The sequence below is a fragment of the Doryrhamphus excisus genome, linkage group LG7 (genome assembly GCF_037039965.1).
Source record: "Doryrhamphus excisus strain RoL-2023G ecotype Guam linkage group LG7, RoL_Dexc_Guam_v1.1, whole genome shotgun sequence".
Taxonomy (NCBI): Eukaryota; Metazoa; Chordata; class Actinopteri; order Syngnathiformes; family Syngnathidae; genus Doryrhamphus; species Doryrhamphus excisus.
Genome location: NC_136363.1, coordinates 9,331,025 through 9,353,314, shown reverse-complemented (window position 1 = coordinate 9,353,314; position 22,290 = coordinate 9,331,025). Strand labels below are relative to the sequence as shown.

Genomic DNA, 22,290 nt, shown 5'->3' with positions numbered 1-22,290 from the left:
ACTCTATAGCGCCACCCACAGGCGGAAATGTATATCCGCCGCAAGGACCTACCGCGCGGTCCGATCGTCGTGAATTTTTTTATGGCGGTTCGCGGCGTCGGACGGGACGTGACCGCGCACCCGCCTCGCCGCCGCTGTCGCCCCCTCCTGGCGGAAAATTGCAAGTGCCGTGACTCCCTTACCGCTTATCCGCTCGCCGCGGTTTTTCGTGCGGCGCGTCCGCGCGCCCGTCCGGTCGCGCGCGCGACCCCGACCCGCGCGTACCCCCGACCCCCGCGTACCCCCGAGCGCGTCGGGGTGCTCGAGCCCGCTCATCACTGCTTGCAGTTTTAATTTGTATTTGTACTCTGTACTCTTGCTGCTGTGCAATACAAATTTCCCCACTGAGGGACGAATAAAGGCATATCTTAATCTTATATATATTTTAAGAATGCTACAGCAGGCACCTATGTACAGTATGATGATTATGATTCATATTTATATTTATTACATACACTTCCAAACTACTCTTGTGGTTATGCCATGGTTTTGAGGTGTGAACTGTTAAAGCATACGTGCAGGTTTTGGTCTAGAAGATTACAGAGGGGTGGGGGTGGGTGTGGGGTGAAGTCCATACATCCAAACACAACATGACAACGAGCGTATGCTGAGGGCAGTGCTATATCGGCGGTGTCAGCATCACAGCACCGGCTGAACTAATGAATGGATGGACAGTGTTTACTGCCCTGTTGGCGTTACCACGACAACCGCTGTTATGACAACAAGGAATCTTACCTGTTTGCTCCGTTGGTGGCAGGAAACATTGGACAGAGGCACCTCAGCATCCTACATGAGATAGACAGCAAGGTGATGCAAAGTTCAATGTCCATCTTTTTTTTTTTTGGAAGAAGACTCATTGATGCCAATTATCCTAAAATCTGCATCATAACACCTCCTCTGCTGTTTGCTATGGCACATTCATGTAACCTGTGCTTGAAAAACTACTTCTGCATGGGTGCAGTGACCAGATGTATGTAATAATATCAAGAGAATATATGGTTTAACAGTATTAACATGTACTTCTTGCCTCTGGAAGAGTTCAACATAAAGTGAACCAGAACCTTCCTTCCTCCTTTTCCTTCCTCCTCGTCCTGTCGATGAGACACTTTATGCCCACTCGCCTGCTAAGCCTCGTCCACTTGCATATATGTTTGGGGATTATGTAATCAAGCAGTTACGCAACGCTAGAAGAGACTGAGTGAGGCAAATTCTCTCTCTCGCACACACACACACACACAGGATGGAGAATGTTTGGATTAAACCAATCACTGCAAGGCCTTTAAAATCTGTTGTTAAATCTCTGGCTATGGCTGCAGGCTTTGTCTGATAATGGCGCAAAGCCTCTTCTCTCATCCTGTGTGCACTCCTCCTCCTGCAAAGTAAAACAATGCCAAGGATGCAGACACCAGCCCCCCCACCCCTACCCCCCCACCCATCAATGTGCTTTAGCTAGTGAAGCTGCAGCTTGTCCAGCATTTCATCCTTTTCTCTCCCCTCCTCTATTGAATCTGAACATGTGTACACTCGGTTAGCCAAGAGGTGGACTGCCGTATTATTGCTTTTATTTTGTGTGACAGGTTTTTATGTATGACAGTATTATTTTCCTTTGTTTAGACGAGCCCGAAAATACAATATATTTTGATTACATCATTAATATTTTCTAATTAAAAATGGCAATGGCAGGTCCTTATTTTGGAGGATTTAAGTTATGTTTGACAACTAAAAAATGAATTATTATAGTATTTGTGAATTCATTATAGTTTAAGAATGAATAACAGTTTTAATAATTTATTATTATTATTAATATTTGTACTTAAAAACAATAACATAGAAAATAGGTCTTTATGATTGATTGACAAAATAAAATATTTTTACAAAAGTATTATTAAAAATGCATGTATTCATTTAAATAATGACAAAATATGTATTTATGTTTGAGAAATAAAAATTATGATAATAATTAGAATTAATTTTAATAATTACTTGTTGATTTATTAAAATTTTATAATGATTTATAATAATTATTAGTTATAATTTGTCCTTAACATCTGACATGTCCGTATTTTAACAGCTGTATTTTTGTTGAAAATTTTAATTGTAGTAATAATATTTGTTATTTTATAGAAAATATTTTTCAAAATCCTAATAAAATATATAAATGAATTGAATGTATTTAATTATGAATATAAAATCAATATGAATATATTTACTAATGTAACATTTTACATGATGTAATTAGTTTCCTTTCCTTGCTGGTCATGACAATAACAGAAGCCTATAAACTCGAGTAGAAACGCCAGCATTGCAGGGCACAAAGCATAAAAAAGTGCAGCAGGGTCATTGCTTACAACGTGTAGGAATGGCTGCCTGTCACTTTGACTGATTGCACACTTCAAAGATTTATGTCGCTCGGCACACGTCGAGGGAAAGACGCAGACAGTTTGGGGTCACTTTCACCTGTCTGGGAGTGCAAAGACTCATCTTGATGTCTTTGAAGAAAAGGACAAGAGTGGACAAGCCGTTATCCCACATTATTCCTTTGGACACGTTCACTACGAACGTCACCAAATGGCATCAGAAGTTGAATATGAATCACAATTAGGATTTCACGGCAAATACTAATGGCGTGAAATAACAATAATGCATCATCATTGATGCCATGGCTGCCATCTGCCACCGCCTGTTCTCTTATTAATCATCATCGCTGCATCCCATAATAGCACAAACAGTGTTTTCCCATGCAGTGCTTGTCTGCTGTAACAACATGCCAGCTTGTGTGGCTGTTTGGTAGTTTGCTGTGTACAACTTCACTCCCTGATGCCTTAAGAGCTGTGCTGGGCAGTGGATTGACTGCTGGGGGATTTTGGCTCGCCGGCTAGCGCTGCTCGATTTACCTCTCAGTCAGCGGGGATGTGTGGGCTGGTCTGTGTTTGATTCCGCCAGTGGACCACTGTACTCCCTGCGGAGGGTTGGCAAAACTTCAGGCTATTTCAAGACGTGTAGTAAAGCCTAGGGCGTATGGACTGAAAGAAAAAACATAAAAAAACATGCTAAGCCAGTTTCAGTTCTTTTTAAGGGCAAAATGAACAGATTTGTAGTTCCTACAGTGACTGAGTAAAGAATAGCGTGAACAGAAAACGTTTTTCGGGGAGTGTGTTACATTCTCTAAGGGGAGGCTCACGTGCTACAATTTAAAAACCCCGCATTTAGACAACTGCAGACCTATCACAATAGCAGAAAAACAGCTTTACCCTGCTAGAAAAACCAGCATAGACCAGCTACTGTTCTATCATGACCAGCATAGGCCAGTATACGTTGTGGTTTGTGCTGGTATGCTGGTCTGGTGACCAGTTGCCAACATGTTGTGTTTTCGTGCTGGTAGCTGGTCTATGCTGGTGTGGAGGACCTGCATATGTTGTGTTTTCGTGCTGGTAGCTGGTCTATGCTGGTGTGGAGGACCTGCATATGTTGTGTTTTCGTGCTGGTAGCTGGTCTATGCTGGTGTGGAGGACCTGCATATGTTGTGTTTAAGTGCTAGTATGCTGGTGTGGAGACCAGCTGCCAGCATGACCAGCATATTTTGTGCTGGTAGCTGGTCTATGCTGGTCTGGAGGACCTGCATATGTTGTGTTTTCGTGCTGGTAGCTGGTCTATGCTGGTGTGGAGGACCTGCATATGTTGTGTTTTCGTGCTGGTAGCTGGTCTATGTTGGTGTGGAGGACCTGCATATGTTGTGTTTAAGTGCTAGTATGCTGGTGTGGAGACCAGCTGCCAGCATGACCAGCATATTTTGTGCTGGTAGCTGGTCTATGCTGGTGTGGAGGACCTGCATATGTTGTGTTTTCGTGCTGGTAGCTGGTCTATGCTGGTGTGGAGGACCTGCATATGTTGTGTTTTCGTGCTGGTAGCTGGTCTATGCTGGTGTGGAGGACCTGCATATGTTGTGTTTAAGTGCTAGTATGCTGGTGTGGAGACCAGCTGCCAGCATGACCAGCATATTTTGTGCTGGTAGCTGGTCTATGCTGGTCTGGAGGACCTGCATATGTTGTGTTTTCGTGCTGGTAGCTGGTCTATGCTGGTGTGGAGGACCTGCATATGTTGTGTTTTCGTGCTGGTAGCTGGTCTATGTTGGTGTGGAGGACCTGCATATGTTGTGTTTAAGTGCTAGTATGCTGGTGTGGAGACCAGCTGCCAGCATGACCAGCATATTTTGTGCTGGTAGCTGGTCTATGCTGGTGTGGAGGACCTGCATATGTTGTGTTTTCGTGCTGGTAGCTGGTCTATGCTGGTGTGGAGGACCTGCATATGTTGTGTTTTCGTGCTGGTAGCTGGTCTATGCTGGTGTGGAGGACCTGCATATGTTGTGTTTAAGTGCTAGTATGCTGGTGTGGAGACCAGCTGCCAGCATGACCAGCATATTTTGTGCTGGTAGCTGGTCTATGCTGGTCTGGAGGACCTGCATATGTTGTGTTTTCGTGCTGGTAGCTGGTCTATGCTGGTGTGGAGGACCTGCATATGTTGTGTTTTCGTGCTGGTAGCTGGTCTATGCTGGTGTGGAGGACCTGCATATGTTGTGTTTAAGTGCTAGTATGCTGGTGTGGAGACCAGCTGCCAGCATGACCAGCATATTTTGTGCTGGTAGCTGGTCTATGCTGGTCTGGAGGACCTGCATATGTTGTGTTTTTGTGCTGGTATGCTGGTATGCAGACTAGCTGCCACCATGACCAGCATATTTTGTGGTGGTAGCTGGTCTATGCTGGTGTGGAGGACCTGCATATGTTGTGTTTTTGTGCTGGTAGCTGGTCTATGCTGGTGTGGAGGACCTGCATATGTTGTGTTTTCGTGCTGGTAACTGGTCTGGAGGACCTGCTTATGTTGTGTTTTAGTGCTGGTAGCTGGTCTATGCTGGTCTGGAGGACCTGCATATGTTGTGTTTTTGTGCTGGTAGCTGGTCTATGCTGGTGTGGAGGACCTGCATATGTTGTGTTTTTGTGCTGGTAGCTGGTCTATGCTGGTCTGGAGGACCTGCATATGTTGTGTTTTCGTGCTGGTAGCTGGTCTGGAGGACCTGCTTATGTTGTGTTTTAGTGCTGGTAGCTGGTCTATGCTGGTCTGGAGGACCTGCATATGTTGTGTTTTAGTGCTAGTATGCTGGTGTGGAGACCAGCTGCCAGCATGACCAGCATATTTTGTGCTGGTCCACTTCCTTTAGTGCTGTCCCATTAAAGAATAGAATAAAAAGTTTGCAGAAATGTCATGGGTGAAATGTGCGTCCCAAAGTCATTATTTTCAAATGTTCTCAGCAATGGCTTACCAGAGGGGAAAAAAGATGGATTAGGTGAATGAAAAGTTGGAGGTTGGGAATGAGGAAGGGGGGGCGAGCGGCGGACACAAGGCTTTATTTAGTGCATGCCTGCAGGTGTTGCCTAGTAACAGAAAGTGAGAGAAGAGAAGCTGAAGAACATCCCTCTCTTTATCCCTCCCGCCACTTAGCAACCTTTTTCTTCTCCACTCCTGGCCTTATTTTTCCTTCCCCCCCCAAAAAAAACTGCAAAGTCATGCCGACACACAAATCGAGACCCGCACTCTCATTCTCACACATATTTGGCAGCAGGAGGGACCATTCCTCATTAGCAGTCAGCATGGTTGCCATCCTGCATGCAGCCAGCCAGGAGAGGAGACAAGGAAAGGAGGGCAAGAGGGAGGGAGAACAACATCCGCAGAGGTTGTTGCCATAGCGTTTGTTGCTTCGTTACACTTAGCCGCTATTGAATCGTTAAAAGATACCTGCGCATGTTACGGCTCTTACGAGAGAGGGGGCTCAATAAATCAGCTTAATGGATCTCACATGCAATCATGTGGTCCTCCACACCGCTGATCAAGGTGAGATGGAGGGCACTTGGTGTGTGGGAGTGGAACAAATACACAATGTACCAGAAAGAAGGATGATTTCATTCTAAATATCCTGTTTTTGTTTAGTTTTTTTTCCATCCCACTGTGTCGCTTATAGTCATGCATACATTTCCTAGCAGGCCTCGGGCGTGTGCTTTGCATTTTAATGACTCAACCTTTGCTTACAGATGTCTTCAGTGGCCTTTTTTTTCCTCTGTTGCTGTTCAGTTATTCCCACATTCCCACAAGCCCCATAATAAAACATCCTAAACAAAACCATTCCGATGCATGGCAGCTCTGCATGGTGTCTAAAAATACTTTTTTCCCACGTGCACTGTGCCATATCCAATATTTATAGTGAGCTTTAGTCGGCTAAGAATGGCATGGATGCTGAAGCTGAAAAGGCGGGGAGGGGACGGCGGGGGTGGCCTGCCAAAGCTGACTGAAGCCTCCATCCCAGTGCCAGCGCTTACATAAGAGCTAAGTGCAGCTTGACACACTGCAACTGCAGTTAACACACACTCAACCCCAATAGCAACCAGGCATCAGTGTTGTCTTCAGTATACACATTTTTTTAGCAAAACTGCAAAGATGGACACCTCAGAGTCAACTATCAGGTCCTTTAGTTGAATATAATAACCGGGTAGATTTTATATCGCGATTTTCGAGGCACTCAAAGCGCTTCGCAATGGTGGTTATCTATATCTGTAGAAACAGCTGTCTGTTTCTAATTCACACCTACAGCCCATCCGTATACCCGCAAAGATTCACACACCAGTGTGGGCGGTACTGGAGATGGGTGAAGTGTCTCGCCCAGGGACACGACGACAGTGACCGGGTGGAGGGTGGGAACACAAGGAACAGCCAAACCATTCATTATCTATGAGCAATCTGTCTCATTCCATACATTGAAATATCAGGCAGGGGAAAAGCAAATCCATTATTTAACGTTTCCAAGTAAACTGATCCATGGCTGCATTATACATGCGACTGCATAGAATTGAATCTGCCTTCACCGTAAAGCACCACGCTAAACCACGGTATACCACACTGGAGGGGATCATATAGTAACATACAGGACATGTCGCAGCTACGCACCTTTTATGGCCGCATTTTGTCTCCATGGATCAGGAAGTGTTTGTGGGTGAGATTTGGATGCATGCGTGTGTCAGTGTGGCAAATCTCCTGTGTGTGTGTGTGTGTGTGCGTATTAGAAAGAGGAAATATTACAGGCACAAATCCCATATCTTATCTAATAATATTCATATTATTCGGATGGAGATGAGCTAATACTGTAAGCTTTGTGGCCTTATAAGTCAATGTCACTTCCTATTTTGGTTTGTTGAATGCTCCCTATTATCCCTAGTATGTTAAATCAACGTTAAATCAAATACAATCAAATGTATTTCATCACAAAGTTATAACTATTTCATTGAAAATGTCAATACTATTCAAGTCAAATATTTATTAAAGTATTTATTTTGTAAGGATTATAATATTATGTCCTTATACGTTATGTTTGACAAATAAAAAATAGAGTATTTGTGAATTTATTACAATTTAATAACGAATAATAACAGTTATAACAATTAATTATAATTAGTCCTTAAGAAACACAACATTAAATAATTTTACAGACATATTATTAATAAACAATAATGTCAAAAATTGGTCTAAATAAAATAGTAGTCATATTTATTAAAAACGCACATATTAATTTAGTATTTATTAAATAATGATGAAAGAAATATTTATGTTTGACAATAAAATTAAATATTTATGATTTAATAATATGATTAATAATAATTATAATAGCCATGATAATTAGTCCTGAACACACATCAAAAATATTTAGTCCAATACATTAGCCTATATACTGTGGCTCATATATGAATAAATGTATATAAAAATGTGTTAAAATCAACAAACTTTTCATGCAAAAGTACAAAATATACAATTTAAAAGGATGGAATAAAATAAAATAGTTGAATACAAAATATTAGATCACAATACATACGTAACAACTAGGGATGTACGATAATAATCGGCCCGATATCAGCATAAAAATGCCATATCGGTTGATATCATGAAAACCGATGTGGTCATTCCACCACAGAAGACACAACATGTTACACATATCGGAAATTAAGAGTTCTGCAAAAAAGCCGATATTGGACCTAATAATAACGATACATCTCATCTATATCCTAATCAAAAAGTGATTAATGATGTGAAATCTTATCTGCTCATTTTTTAATTTTACTCTATTGACTAATATTTTGCAGCTTTCCACCTCCAGGCGTCCGTTCGGTGTTGTTATGAATATTTGGCTGACTAACTCACTGATCCATACGCTGCTTGGGCTGTCCTGCACTAATGAGCAGTGAGGAACATCATCAGCAACACAAAAACAAGGAGCGCTTGGGGGATCCATTAATTAGGACGCGTGCCTGTGTGTGTGTGTGTGTTTATAAAGGTGGTGGCGTGTCATTTAGCACTTGCAAATTTGTATACTGCAGCAGTGTTCGAACCTGCTGATCATGTGCTGACTAGGATGGAATAGTTTTTTGTTTTTTTTTACTGGTGATGGTGGGGGTGTATTTTTGTAAACCTTTGCACAAAATGTGCAAAGTGTACACCAAGTTGTGTACTTAGTTAGTCTTAACAATGCCGTGATAAACAAGTTATTTTTAAAAATAAATCTGATTCCGTGTTTGTCCTACCATACAGGTATGAATGTGAGTGTGAATGGTTGTCTCCACGTGTCCTGTGATTGGTTGGTGACCAGTCAAGGGTGAACCCCGCCTCTTGGCCAAAGTCAACTTGGATGGGCTTTACCCTGGTGACCCTGATGAGGATGAAGCAGCAAGGAAAATGAATGATTCATATATTTTTTAAATGATATTTTATATCAATGAAATTTAAAGACAGTTTACCATTAAAACCCGGAGTTGACGATAAGACTCCAGTCGTGCAGTTCCACTATAAGAAATGGAACATGTTACATGGTGCAAAAATGACGTGAGTTGCCTAAGTTACCTTAAAGGGGAATTTTGCCCATCATTCACAATCATTATAAGAAACATGAACACATATTTATTTCCCTTTTCTGTGCATTACACCTATCCATACCTATTTCGACTATGAAGCCCTCTTGCAAGGTTTGATATGCATGCATTAACACTATTAACATTTAATAGTTGCAACACTGGCGGCACGGTAGTTGAGTGGTTAGCGCGCAGACCTCACAGCCACCCTCGCCCATCTGTCTGTGTGGAGTTTGCATGTTCTTCCCGTGCATGCGTGGGTTTAATCCGGGTCCTCCGGTTTCCTTCCACATTCCAAAAACATGCTAGGTTAATTGGTGACTCCAAATTGTCCATAGGAATGAATGCGAGTGTGAATGGTTGTTTGTCTATATGTGCCCTGTGATTGGCTGGCCACCAGTCCAGGGTGTACCCCGCCTCTCGCCCAAAGACAGCTGGGATAGGCTCCAGCAACCCCCGCGACCCTCGTGAGGAAAAGCGGTAGAAAATGAATGAGTTGCAACACTGCCCAAACACATGCTTATGCTAGTACGTTTTGTCACTATTGTCAAAAATGGTCAAAGGTTCCAAAGTAGCGAGTACTACTAGTTTTCTTCCATTACCCCACAGATCGGAGTCAAGCATCAAAAACTGTGAAGGTGAATGAAGCAAATCCCAACTGTAGCACTTGTTGGCACTTGGCTGTTATTGCTACATCTCAGCGGGCTGTGGGACTTAGAAGGTGGCGACACAATGCGGTCTGCTGATTGCTTAACATTAGAATACAGAAAGATACCACAAAAAAAACCTTTCATCAAAAGAAAACAAATTAAATAATCGAATTATGCAAAATTGCTTTAAATATTCTTACGTTTTGTATACTCACATGCGTCCTGGTGTTGGTCTTGATTGGAACAGGGGTCAGAGGGCGGACACTTCCTGAAACGAGTTTCCCAAATGTGTGCAGGCTGGTTCACATTACATAGAAATAAAAAAACACCACAATCCAATCACTTTGAATATGCTGGAACTTTTATTGCACATTCTTGTTTGGTCTTGCAATGGACTCCTCTTCGCTTATTTATTTTTTTGACCAAACACTCAAGTCAGGAGGAGGGGAGAGTGGAATAACCCGCAGTAGCTGATCTCAGGTCAGATGTGCACATGCCCACTATGAAACACTGCAGGGAGGTCATACTGATCCTATAGGGGGGAACTATCCATATTGTGGTGTTAATTGCACAAATCCTAATCACTGCAGGACCAATGGGGGATGGTGTGACTTCATGAAAGGTGTTCAAGGGAAAACTCCCTTTAAAGTGTTGAGGCTTTGCAACTTCTTCAGTCCTCCAAATAAAGATCATTCTTCGTAACTTTCTTGTGACAATACCTGCATCATGCTTCAAATCGTCATTTTGGCAAAACACAAATAAATTAAAACACACACATTCATAGACAATATGACTTTTGAGAACGTGTAAAAAGAAAAGCACAGACGCTCCCTTAAACCCCCCCAAAAAGCAAACAAAAACAAGAGAAGCGTTTGCATTTTTGTTTTTCCTCCGTGTTTTTCTCACTTTTCTTGAAAAAAAAAAAAGATATACAGTAGCTAGCTACCAATCACAGTTGACATGCAAATATAATACAACATAACCAGCTCAGTTAGTGTCTGCAAACTACCAGTCTAAAACTATACATCACAAAATGATTGGCTTGAACCCAGCAAACACTCAGCTTGGAGATATCTTGTGGTATAATATGAATTTACAGTATTTCTGCACTCGAGAGAGGACTATACAATCAACCCTGAAATGACACTGTTGTTACATCTCGTCTTTTGTGGTCACGGTGCTCCAAACACACTCACACACACAAACACACACACAACACACACCTCGTCTTCTGCCCTTCACTCATAAAACAACACAGCAGGCAACGTGGACCAAATGTCAGCGCTTTGACATCCTCCATCCTTCTGCTCTCACCGCTATAATGACGCTTGGCGGAAATGTCAGAGCAATTAGCAGCTTTGCTCGTGACATTTAACTGGCAGGTAGCAGAAGTTACACGCACGCAGACAGGGCGGACATGCCTGACGTAACACCGTGGGATAAAAGTATTGGGACAATTCCTCTCCATTAGGCTTAGTTTTTACATCACCTATTCTTGTATGAATTTGGTGTGGGAATGGGATGAGAAATGGATGCCACACAATGGGGTCCACTTGTTAAATTAAAACGTACTCACGGTGCAACAAAATGAAAACACAAAGTTTACCACATCATGTAAATCAACTGCTGCTTCTACTTGGGTGATAACAGCTAAGTGTTATAAGTTATTAGCAAGTGCCGCACGGCATGCTGGGTAGTCCATCAGCAACACGAGTCATAAGACATTCATTCATTCATTTTCTACCGCTTTCCTCATGAGGGTCGCGGGGGGTGCTGGAGCCTATCCCCGCTGTCTTCGGGCGAGAGGCGGGGTACACCCTGGCCTGGTCGCCACCCATGCATGCACGGGAAGAACATGCAAACTCCACACAGAGATGGCCGAGGGTGGAATTGAACCCTGGTCTTCTAGCTGTGAGGTCCACTCGACCGCCGCCGTGCCGCCCAGTCATAAGACATTTGCTATAAAAGTATGTTAACCAATGTTGACCTCAACATAAGCAAAAATGCAGCAAAATGTACCATAGGCTACCCAGCATCCATTGCGGCAGGACTATATGGGTGTACTTTGTGGGGGTATTTGTATGCAGACATGGTGCAGTAGTTAGGTTACGTTGCACGTCTTCTACAAAGTCTTCCCATTAATAGCAGCAAAAGGGGGCGGGAGTCAGAGCTTTTCTTCCTGTCACACACAAATCATCATACTAAGTCATTGAAAACAACTGATTTTGGAACCTTCTAAAAAAAACTAATCTTGTCTTCGTGACAATGGCTTCCAACACTACAGGTTTTCCGGCAGAAAACTCCCCCAGTTTTCCGGCATTCCCTTTGACACGGGCACCACTCCGCCTCTGCTGCTACTCCAGAAGGAAGAATATTCTGCCATGTTTACTTTTGCACTGAACTGCCACCTGCAAGTGCAAAATGAACATTGTGTAACGACCTGGTGTCCCAATGCTTTTGTCCAAAGCAGCGTGTTTTCGTTTGGAAAATCTCTGGAAAGTCTTCCCAGAAGAGTGGAAGGTGTCACAGCTGCCAAAGTCCACCATTTTTCTGCCTTTATAACCGCATTTCATCCTTCTGCATCCATTAAGAAGCCAAAGCGGGTTCCTACCATTTCACGGCCATGGCTGACATTTCCAAGAACCCATTCCTGTCTCTTCCTGGGCAATCATGTGGTGCTCTGGAGCGTACATTCATTTGGAAATTGCGTGCTCCTGTCAAGCCATGCAGGTACAGAAGGTGTGCGTACTAGCACAGTGGATTTTTTTCTGCTTTAGTTCTTTTACACACATTTTCCTTTTAAGAACACACACTGGTGTTTACAGTAACTCCTTTAGGCCTTTGTGTCATTCACAGTTAATCATATTTTTCTGTTTTAAAGGGTTGTGCACCCTTTCACGCATACAAACACACACACACACACACACACACACAAACACTTGGCCTTCATCTACATCTAGTCTTCCTCTCACACACATACACACACAGACAATTCTACATATGATACAAAGTCTCTGCATAATGCAACACGTGACTGCTTTTTTCGTCATTAGAAATCATAGCCATCTACGCGAGAGCTCTAAATATAGCCACGGGAGACGAAAAAGAGAGAGAGTGTGAACGAGCGAACTCCATGTACAATACAATCGTCATGTTGCATCCAAGTGTGAGCGCAGGGAAAAAAAATGGCTGAAATGACAGGAGTGAAGGAGTCGGTGCGCTGCCCCATCTATTAAACATTAACAGCTTCATTTATATGTAAATGAACCCACAGCCACGCAGACGATGAAGGCGGGAAAGCATGGAGATGGTGAGGAAACAGGAGTTAGTCTTTCACGTGGCTGCACACTGCGTCCAACTGCTTTTTTTTTTTTAGGGGGGGGGGGCAACAAATGCATTCTCGAATGCACACACTCCTCACTCTCGGGCATGTCCCAAAACGGGGCAACGAACCTCCCTGGGTGAGAGCGAGGACAACAAAAAGTCACTTCCTGGCGGAGGAGCCATGATGATGATGACTTGTCTGCGTATTAAAAAAATAAAATTAAATAACACACACACACGTAGAAAAGAAAGCTACAGCAAAAAAAGGTGAGCGTGACAAGATTGTTGAGTTAGCGTGGTGTGTCATTTTGCGTGTCGAGGCTAGTCCCGGATGGCCAGCACTAGGGGGGACGGGTCGTCCAGTCAGAGCTCAGCCGTCCGACACGGGCGGAGACACCCAGCCGTACTTCTCGTGGGTCTTCACCAAAGACTTGAAGGTGGCCTCGGCTTCTTTGCGGCTGAAGGCCTTCTTGGACTTGCCGGCTTTCCGACATATACGCCCCTGCATGAAGGACACAAGGACGAACGACAAAAGTTCATTATTGCCAAGATTAAAAAAAAACAGATAGGAAGTGAAATTAAAAATGGAAAAAGTCATTTAGATTCAGGCTCTACAGTAATCTTATTAATGTGTTGCCCCCCCACCCCCAAGTCACATGCTACAGCTTCTGTACTCGTTTGTTCTGGTACAGCAGAGCAAGGGAACAAACTATTTGGAAGTGCTGTGACACGGAGACGGGTCAACGAGAATGACATGATACCTTGCATGTATGCTATTGTCCTAGCATGACTGACAGAAGGGCTCACTCTGTTCATGCCATTGTTCTATGGAACTAACACACCCAGGTCTGAAACCTCCTGGCTGTTTGGAGGAGGAAAACAGACACATGCACATGGCAATATACCGATGCCGGCAAAATTAGCCAGTTTATTTCCATTTATTGTGTAATTTATTTTATTTATTATCATCCTTCGTGCAAACAACAAATCTTCCAACAACCCTTTTGTTATTGTTTTATTCCATTACTGTTGCGGTATGTTATGTTACCGTAACTTCATTCATTCATTCATTTTCTACCGCTTTTTCCTCATGAGGGTCGCGGGGGTGCTGGAGCCTATCCCAGCGAGAGGTGGGGTACACCCTGGACTGGTGGCCAGCCAATCACAGGGCACATATAGACAAACAACCATTCACACTCACATTCATACCTATGGACAATTTGGAGTGGCAAATTAACCTAGCATGTTTTTGGAATGTGGGAGGAAACCGGAGTACCCGGAGAAAACCCACGCATGCACGGGGAGAACATGCAAACTCCACAGAGATGGCCGAGGGTGGAATTGAACCCTGGTCTCCTAGCTGTGAGGTCTGCGCGCTAACCACTCGTCCGCCGTGCCGCCCTTACCGTAACTTACGTACATTTATTAGTTTCAATCCATCGTATACCAGCAGGCTGCAATATTATTCATTTCTTTTCAAGCGTTAATTCCCACAGCAGAGCTACGGCACACAGAAAATAAGAATGATTCAATGCAACAGTGTTTTGTTTTAATCTCAGCGATTCATGTTCGACCTTGTCATAATAATAAATGAATTAACCGCATGATTAAATGAAATGGATCATTTTGCTGGCCTTCATATATTGCCATCTGCTCGCGTGTTTGTTTTCCTCGTCTCCTGTCTTCAAAATAAGCAGGAAGAAGGTTCACTCCGTGCACAACAGCATGAAAGGAGTGCACCCTTTTGTCAGTCATATAGTCTCTTTGTGGAGGCGGGACTGCTAGCATACAGAGTGCAGATCGTAAGGTAATATATTGCCTGATTTTTTTTCATTGTACTTTTGTTATCTCGTAGACCAAATCTCATCTCATGGCACGTAGAGAATATGAATACGCACCCAATCAAAGCGCTGTCCTAATTCCCAATTTGGAAGCCATTTCCAGTGAGGCATAGGAAGTTGATTTAGTTTGTTCCATAATCTAGTTCTTACACACTAAACTCGTACAAGCATGCCTTGAGGGACCTTGTTTATGTTAGCTACCATTAAGAGATGCAACAATTAATCTATGGATTACTTAATTAACACAAAAAAATGAAATATCCTCTGATTTCAGCCTCTCAAAAGTGATTTTTTTGTACCTTCCTCAGTCATCAATGAAAACAGACCTATTAGGCAAAACGAGATATTGACTCATATATGATATTTTGATATGTTGTACATATGCCAATATGAACCACTGCCTGTGCTTGGTTCATTGATATGGTCCATCGAGGACAGGGTGTCCAAAGTGTGGCCTGGGGGGTATTTGTGACATTTGACATTTTGTAATGGGCCCGCAGCCATAACAGGAGTTGGATCCTTAACTTTTCCCACAAAGTTCTATGCATCAAATAAAGTCTTGAATCAGTTGTAAATGAAGGATTCTAGTCCAACTGTGTTTTGCTCTTTCCATGCAGGCCGCCCTATTTCAACCATTTTCAAATGGTTTTGTCCTCCTCTTTCCAGTTAATGTGAAATCAATCGCTCACAACCACTGTCCACCCTGACCGCCATTCAAACTCGTATTGAGTTTTTCCACCCATCGCTTGTGAGAGGACAATGATCTAACGGCCTGTTATGTCACCGAGTTGTCGAGTTGCTCGCTAGCTCGGCTCCCCGTCACATCGCCTCTTATTAGCCATGCATATCTTCCACACCACATACGGTTGCTCTCGACACCTCAAAATGGCGCCTGCTTGCCAGACAGCCTGCTGCCTTGTTGTTATCAGCTATTGTTAAAGACTTTGCTGCCATGGCGATCACCGTGGTCAAGGAACATACCTCTGTTGTCACCCCCTTAGTGGTCACATGTGTGTGCAAAAGACTATAGAGATTAAACTGTTTTACAACCCTGATATGGGGGTGGGGGGTAAATTATGCATGCATTTGTCTTGGTAAAAGGATGCAAAGCAAAAGAAATAAAAAGTGAAAGAGGAGTCTTCCTAAGTGAGCACCAGAGGCTTATTCAGTCCCATGTTGGTGTTTATCTGTTTTACTTGCAGAGTGGCTGCTGGCTAATTGCATGAATGGGAATCAGTCAATGGACAGAACAGGACAAGGAAGTAAATGCAGGGCTGTGGTGCATGCTGGGAATCAGCTCTAGGGAGCAGTGTGTGTGTGTGTGTGTGTGTGTGTGTGTTGTGTTGCATAACACATGTGCTTCAGGAGTTTGGGATAAACAAACATGAGATCGATGGCAGCAGATCACCGAGCCCCTCTGGGACTGACAGCAGGGTCACCAAAGGATAAAACATAATTTAAGGGAGGTTAGCCATCATTTCAATCGCATTGGTCAGCATTCATTTAGAATCAGTGGAGAAATTGGCTCCTACGCCACAGAAAGGATGAAAGGTACAATTCATCACTTAAAACACAAAAGTGATATCAACATCCTTGTTTGGAATCTGCCTGCCATCATAAAAAAACAGGAGAATATGTGATTTGATGCACTATGGGATATAAATGTCACCAGATATTGACATAGTAAGAAGCAAAAAGGTCGACGTATCTCGAAAAAGGTCAGACTGAACGCGACTTATGAACTGAATCAAACTGCATCACAGCAGCGTGTCGGTTTAAAGATACAATGTGGGCTTGTGGTGATGTGTGTGATAATGCAATCACTCACATCAATCTTAGTGGAATACCACAATACCGGGGTACATTTCTTAGGTACATCACTTCCACAGCAACTAAAGGACAGGGAGAGCTGGCAGGAATGGGAAGTCAGACAACGGTGGAACTGTGCCACGCAAACAAGCGATTGATTCTGTTCGACTGTCAGCTGACTAACATTTATTTCCTAAACTGTTTTTTTGTCGCAATGTTGACAGAGTAAACTGATTCTGGGCAGTAGAGGAGGAACAAAACTTGTTGTTCTTCCAAACATAGATTTCATACGCAACATAGTAGTGATGCAAACGCAAAATGGCTGCATATAAACTTAACTATACTTCCGTGTCTCGACTTGCCTGTGCTTTCAATGCTGCGTGATGCAAAGAAACAACCGAGCGAGCATTGGCCGTGCAAATAAATGTACTCAACCAATCCTGCCTAGCAACAAGAGGATGTGCACACGCATAACGAGAGCGGGAAAACGAACACTAGCCAGTCTGTTGATCGATGCGGCTGGGCAACAATGACATGTATTTCAGTCTTTAGGTTGAAGGGGGCCATGTCGGCGGCCATTTGCGGCACGATGTCTATTGACCCACGGCACACTGGAGAAATGAAGATAAGCAACAAAAAAGGGAAACGCCGCAAAAAGGCCCACGGTGGAAAAAGCTTGGATACGCCTGACATAAACAAACGATGTCTTAAGTTAAAGTCGGGCTATTTGCAGTCGACAATCTTTTTTCTTTAAATACATTTAACTAATTAGCAAATCTTAACTATACCTGCAATGATTAATCGATGACTGATGATAGATGTTGATCAATTAATCAACATCTTTTTTGGTATTTTATTATTTTTTTAATTTAAAAATGTATATATGTTTTGCTTTGAGCCTCTCAAATGTGTATTGTTACATTGTTGTCATTTATGAAAGCAGACCTGTCGTCTTTGTTTTAGGCAAAACAAGATATTCACATCAGTGGAAAACAGCCATGCACAGAACCAAACCGCTAAATGTTAGTCTTTGGTTCTTATTTTAGCTCATCTAGGGCCTAACTGATTACTTGATTAATCAAAACAAGCTTCAGATCAATTGCCTATAAAAATAATCGTCCTAATTTGACTTGTGAATGCATGATAACAATGGCCCTTAGAGGAGAAATTGCTGTAGTTTTTCTGTGTCCGTAGTTTTTTTTTCCCCTGCTATGCATTTTCACATAAAACCATCACACGTGAGGATCAAACCTGTGACCCACATACCGTGTACGCTCATCTCAGCAGGTAATGTCTACTGACTTTCATCTCAGCCCATGTATCCCGCCTCACGCTAAAAATAGAGCTTCTAAACAAGGCACATCACTACACTGCTGTCACAGAACACCATCCAGACGAGGATGCGTGAATACATTGTGAGTGTCTAGGATGTAGGACACACACACACACACACACACACACACACTGTACATCCACTACGATCAATACTGTTTCTATTAGACACAATAAGACACTGCACCATTATTAGTTAGCAATACAGCTCTTAATCTGCATTTCCCATAACTTTGCAACAATATGGGGTCATATGTGGGTCAACTTTTGATCACATCTGTCATCCTGCTGACGTCAGAGAGTATTTTTAACCTAAAGCAACCCCCCCCCCCCCAATTCCCTTTCCTCTCTCCCCAGATTATATCCTGGAGTGCATTTGAGGATGCATCCATTTCCATCGGAAGTTGGGATTTGACAGGATTACATAATCCAGTCGATCTAAAACAGAGAGGCCTGCAATAGTGGCTCCCCACTGCTTGATTTTCCACCCCCTGATGGTGTAATTATGATGATTTTCCCCAATATGGGAAGGGGGGGGGGTCACGGAAGCCGGCGTGACCTTCATTGTTGTCAAAGGATGCAAAGATTAATAAAATTGCTACAGGGGGCGGGGAAGATATGTATATACGCACATTAATGCGTCAATGCGTTAATGCGTAATGGATGTGGTTGGCGACATCCCCATCCGGAAAAAAAACCCCGCCTCCACCTCACCTGTCCTTTTACGAGGCTGGCCGCAAACTGCCTCATGACCGCCTCCACCGTGTAGGCACTGGACCATCCGCGGGGGGTCAGCAGCTCCATGCAAATGGCGCCGCCGTCCAGCACGTAGCCGTTCTCCAAGCGGGGCGTCAGCACCCGCATGAACGGCGGCGAGAAGGGGAAATTATCGGGGAAGGTAACGTTGAGGAGTATGAACTCGGTGCTCGTCTCCTTCATGTCCTGCCACAGCGCAGAGTCCTTGTCCACTTGGTGCAGCTTGACGTTCCAGTCGTACAGGTTGTCCTCCACCAGCTCCACCGTGATGAAGTTGTCCCCTAACCTCCGGATCTCCTGCAGCTCCTTCATCAGCCTCCGCGTCCGCACTTGGGTGCAGTGTTGCCGGTGGGGCGCCAGTGGAGGTATGGAGGAGGCTCCGGTGCTTTTATTTCCGCCTCCGCCGGTCTGCTGCTGCTGCTGCTGCTTCTCCTTGCTCGCATCCTTGCTCGGCTTCTCCTTCCCGGGCGTTTTGTCCTTGGCGTTCTGGTCCAGCTTCCTCGCTTTAATCTCCGGGGTGCTGAGGATGTTGGCTTCGTTGGCCGTCTGACAGTGTTTGTTGTTTTTCTGGTTCCCTTTGGTTCCTTTTAAAGAGCCTTGATGGTGTTTGGGGTCCTCGGTGTCTCGGTCGTGCAGACGGATTAGACCGATCTTCCGCAGTAAAGTGGCCATAATTTAGTTTGCAGCTCTATTTTTTTCTCTCTCTCTCCACCGATCCCCCCACGTAGAGGGTCGAGATTCTTCACCCTTTCAAAATGGGTTTCCCTGATGATACTGATTCGTGTTGCTGCACCACAATCTCTCCTTCACTGCAGCTTTGAGGGATGATCACAGCCCACGATGCTGTGCGCCTTTTTCCTCACTGCATCATCCCAGAACGTTGTCACTACGCGAGAAAACAGCGATCAAACAACATTAAGGAGAAACCCTTTCAAAGTTGTCACATACAGGAGTTGAGGTTGTTGGAATAAACGTGCAATGTACGCCATTACATCGAAATGCCTTGCGAATTTGTGAAGAATGCCACGAAATTGCGATAATGACATCATCAACGCTCTTGTCATAAAAGATGGAGAGGTCATATTTTCTACCTGCATTATTTTCCCTGGCTCAAAGCACAAGTGATACCAAAAACAAAGATTCAACACTTACCAAATGTGCAAAATCCAGCGTGTTGTCCTCTAATAGCGATCCCTTGTGCGTAAAAATGAGGACACAATCCAGCAGATCCAGGAGATCCAGCACCGATGTGAGCTGCAGGAGCGCCTTAGTTTGTGTGTGCGTGTCTTTGTATGTGTGTACAGCTGCAGCAGCTCCAGTATTAATGCAGGGGAGGACCAGCAAGCAGCCCCAGTTAAAGGCTCAGCCAGTCCTACGCCAACCAGAGGAACGCTGCAGACATTTCAAAGTAAAGGTCTTTGCATCGAGCGACGTTTTTTTTCACTTTTTTTCGCAGCGTAGCAAAAGTAGGCCATGCCATTTAGAAGAATTATAAAAAAAACAAAAGATTCATCAAAATGGCCAACAAATATGCCAATATATTAAAAAAACACACGATATAAAAAAGAGATCACACAAACGAGTATCTTAAGTATCTTAAAATTAAAACCTAAAAATGTGTATAGTGGCACGTTAGTGTTTCATGTCTTTATTGACACGTACAATGTTCTGCTTTTATTGCGAAATGAAAGTGGTGTAATTTCCCGTCTTTTGACAAAATGATTGACAATGGGAAATTGCTTTTCTTTCCTTTTATCTACGGAAATTATTTATTTTTCCTTGCAGAGAGGTGTTTAGTGATAATAGTATCGTGAGTGTCAAGTGGGTGATGTATTGATTGCAATTCTGTATTATGGGCATTTATAATTCAGATGAATTACACATATGATTTACCTTATTTACGCAACAATTTGTATTATTCACAGAAAAACGCGTAAACAGTGTCGAAAGTGGTATTTTGATACCTTTTGGAACGTTTCTAATGATGATGCTTAAATACATTTACCGATTATAAATAACCTTTTCTAAATTCTGACAAATGGCTAATGATCACAATAGCTATTGTGCAAAAGTGTACGCATTTGCTTTAAATTGTGCTCTTGCAAAGAAACAATTTTCTTTTGGACAGAACGACATTTTATCGCTTAATACGACAGGAAACGACATCCTCCAGTCGGGCATCACCATGGTAACAACCCTAAAACAGCAGCGATTGGCTGGTTCGTTGCCGTAAAGCACCATTGCACTTTAGCTTTTGTAGCATCGGTGGCTAACGCTGAGCCGGCGATTATTTGTGACGTTCTGGACCACTTTAAGCCATTCACCGCTTCGGAATAACATTCAGCTGAAAATGGCAGAGAAAAATGAAAACCTGGAGGAACATTTGGAGAAGTTTGTGGAAAATATACGACAGCTTGGGATTATTGTCAGCGACTTCCAGTCGAGCAGCCAGGCGGGACTTAACCAAAAGCTGTGAGTCATATTCGATGTTGCACCTTGAAAACAAAGTATTTTACCAACGAATAGAAGTTATAACGATGTGGTTTGTTGATTTGCAGAAATTTAATGATAACCGGACTGCAAGACATCGAGAAATGTCGCCAACAGCTTCATGAGATCAACGTGCCCCTTGAGGTCTTCGAGTGAGTCCGGACAACGAACGTCTACTTGTCTTTCGTTCATGCATATATACCTTGTTACGTTTATTCTTCTTATAGTTTAAGCACAGCTATACTTATATCAGACCCCATTGTGAAATCAAACCGGATCATACTTTAGCTTCCGGTTTCTTTTCAGCATAAACAAAACATTGTTTACCATCTGTACACAACACAGTATGCAATACAAGGCATGCTTGTTGTTTACATTATTTGCGTCAAGTCTAAAACATTTGATTTTTCTGCAGATATATCGACCAGGGCAAAAACCCTCAGCTGTACACGAAGGAGTGTTTGGAGAGAGCCTTGGCAAGGAACGAGCAGGTTAAAGGAAAGATCGACACCCTGACGGTAAGAAATGATGCTGTGTGTCTTTTATGACGATATAATGATGCCAAGTATTTATTCGTTTTTGTCCCATGACAGAAATTCAAGAGTCTTCTCATCTCTGAGCTTGGTAAAGTCTTTCCGGAGGAGATGGCTAAATACAAGGCCATACACGGCGATGACGGCCCTTCTTAGTGACTCCTGACCCTTCCACACTTGTGACCTTTACAATTTTAAGCCTTGCTTAAAGAGGTTGGCCCAAGGAGGATCCTCCCGTGATTGCAACCTAACTGAGCCAACATTCTTGTTCTTTCTCCTACGAGTTTATTTAAATGGCTAGGAAAATGTATGCACATAATTGTTGCAGAGTTGCATGGACGTGTATTAGCAGCAGGTCTTTCCTGATTTGCCATGAAGCGGTTGTATTTATTTATATCTTTTGTACCGATTCCTACACCTTTTACAGTACATTATTGCTCAGGTTTCTGACAGCCATTGTAACCCTATGAATGCAGGCGTTGTTTGTTCTGACCTGTGCTCTGCATTTGTATCCAGTTTGTATTAAAAGTTTTGTAAGTAAACGATGGACTCATTTATTAGTTTTTTGATTATGCCT

At 43.2% G+C, this 22,290-nt stretch overlaps 2 protein-coding genes and 1 long non-coding RNA gene across 3 annotated transcripts; 1 reads left to right on the top strand and 2 right to left on the bottom strand.

Annotated features, from left to right (window-relative positions):
- Positions 1-390: 390 nt before the first annotated feature.
- LOC144899479 (uncharacterized) lies at positions 391-8,765 on the bottom strand. The gene is made up of 3 exons (XR_013627605.1): positions 8,655-8,765; positions 2,934-3,062; positions 391-825 (listed from the first exon to the last, which is right to left on the bottom strand). It is a non-coding gene; the product is annotated as an uncharacterized LOC144899479 (long non-coding RNA).
- A 1,778-nt stretch (positions 8,766-10,543) lies between these two features.
- Positions 10,544-20,149, bottom strand: ube2ql1 (ubiquitin conjugating enzyme E2 QL1). Its single transcript, XM_058048061.2, has 3 exons — positions 19,843-20,149; positions 18,649-19,576; positions 10,544-13,454 (listed from the first exon to the last, which is right to left on the bottom strand). Exons 2-3 carry the CDS (start codon positions 19,360-19,362, stop codon positions 13,323-13,325), a joined length of 846 nt encoding a protein of 281 aa, XP_057904044.2. The 5' UTR covers positions 19,363-19,576; positions 19,843-20,149; the 3' UTR covers positions 10,544-13,322.
- A 534-nt stretch (positions 20,150-20,683) lies between these two features.
- med10 (mediator complex subunit 10) lies at positions 20,684-22,259 on the top strand. Its single transcript, XM_058048068.2, has 4 exons — positions 20,684-21,162; positions 21,249-21,332; positions 21,596-21,698; positions 21,774-22,259. Exons 1-4 carry the CDS (start codon positions 21,041-21,043, stop codon positions 21,867-21,869), a joined length of 405 nt encoding a protein of 134 aa, XP_057904051.1. The 5' UTR covers positions 20,684-21,040; the 3' UTR covers positions 21,870-22,259.
- Positions 22,260-22,290: the final 31 nt, after the last annotated feature.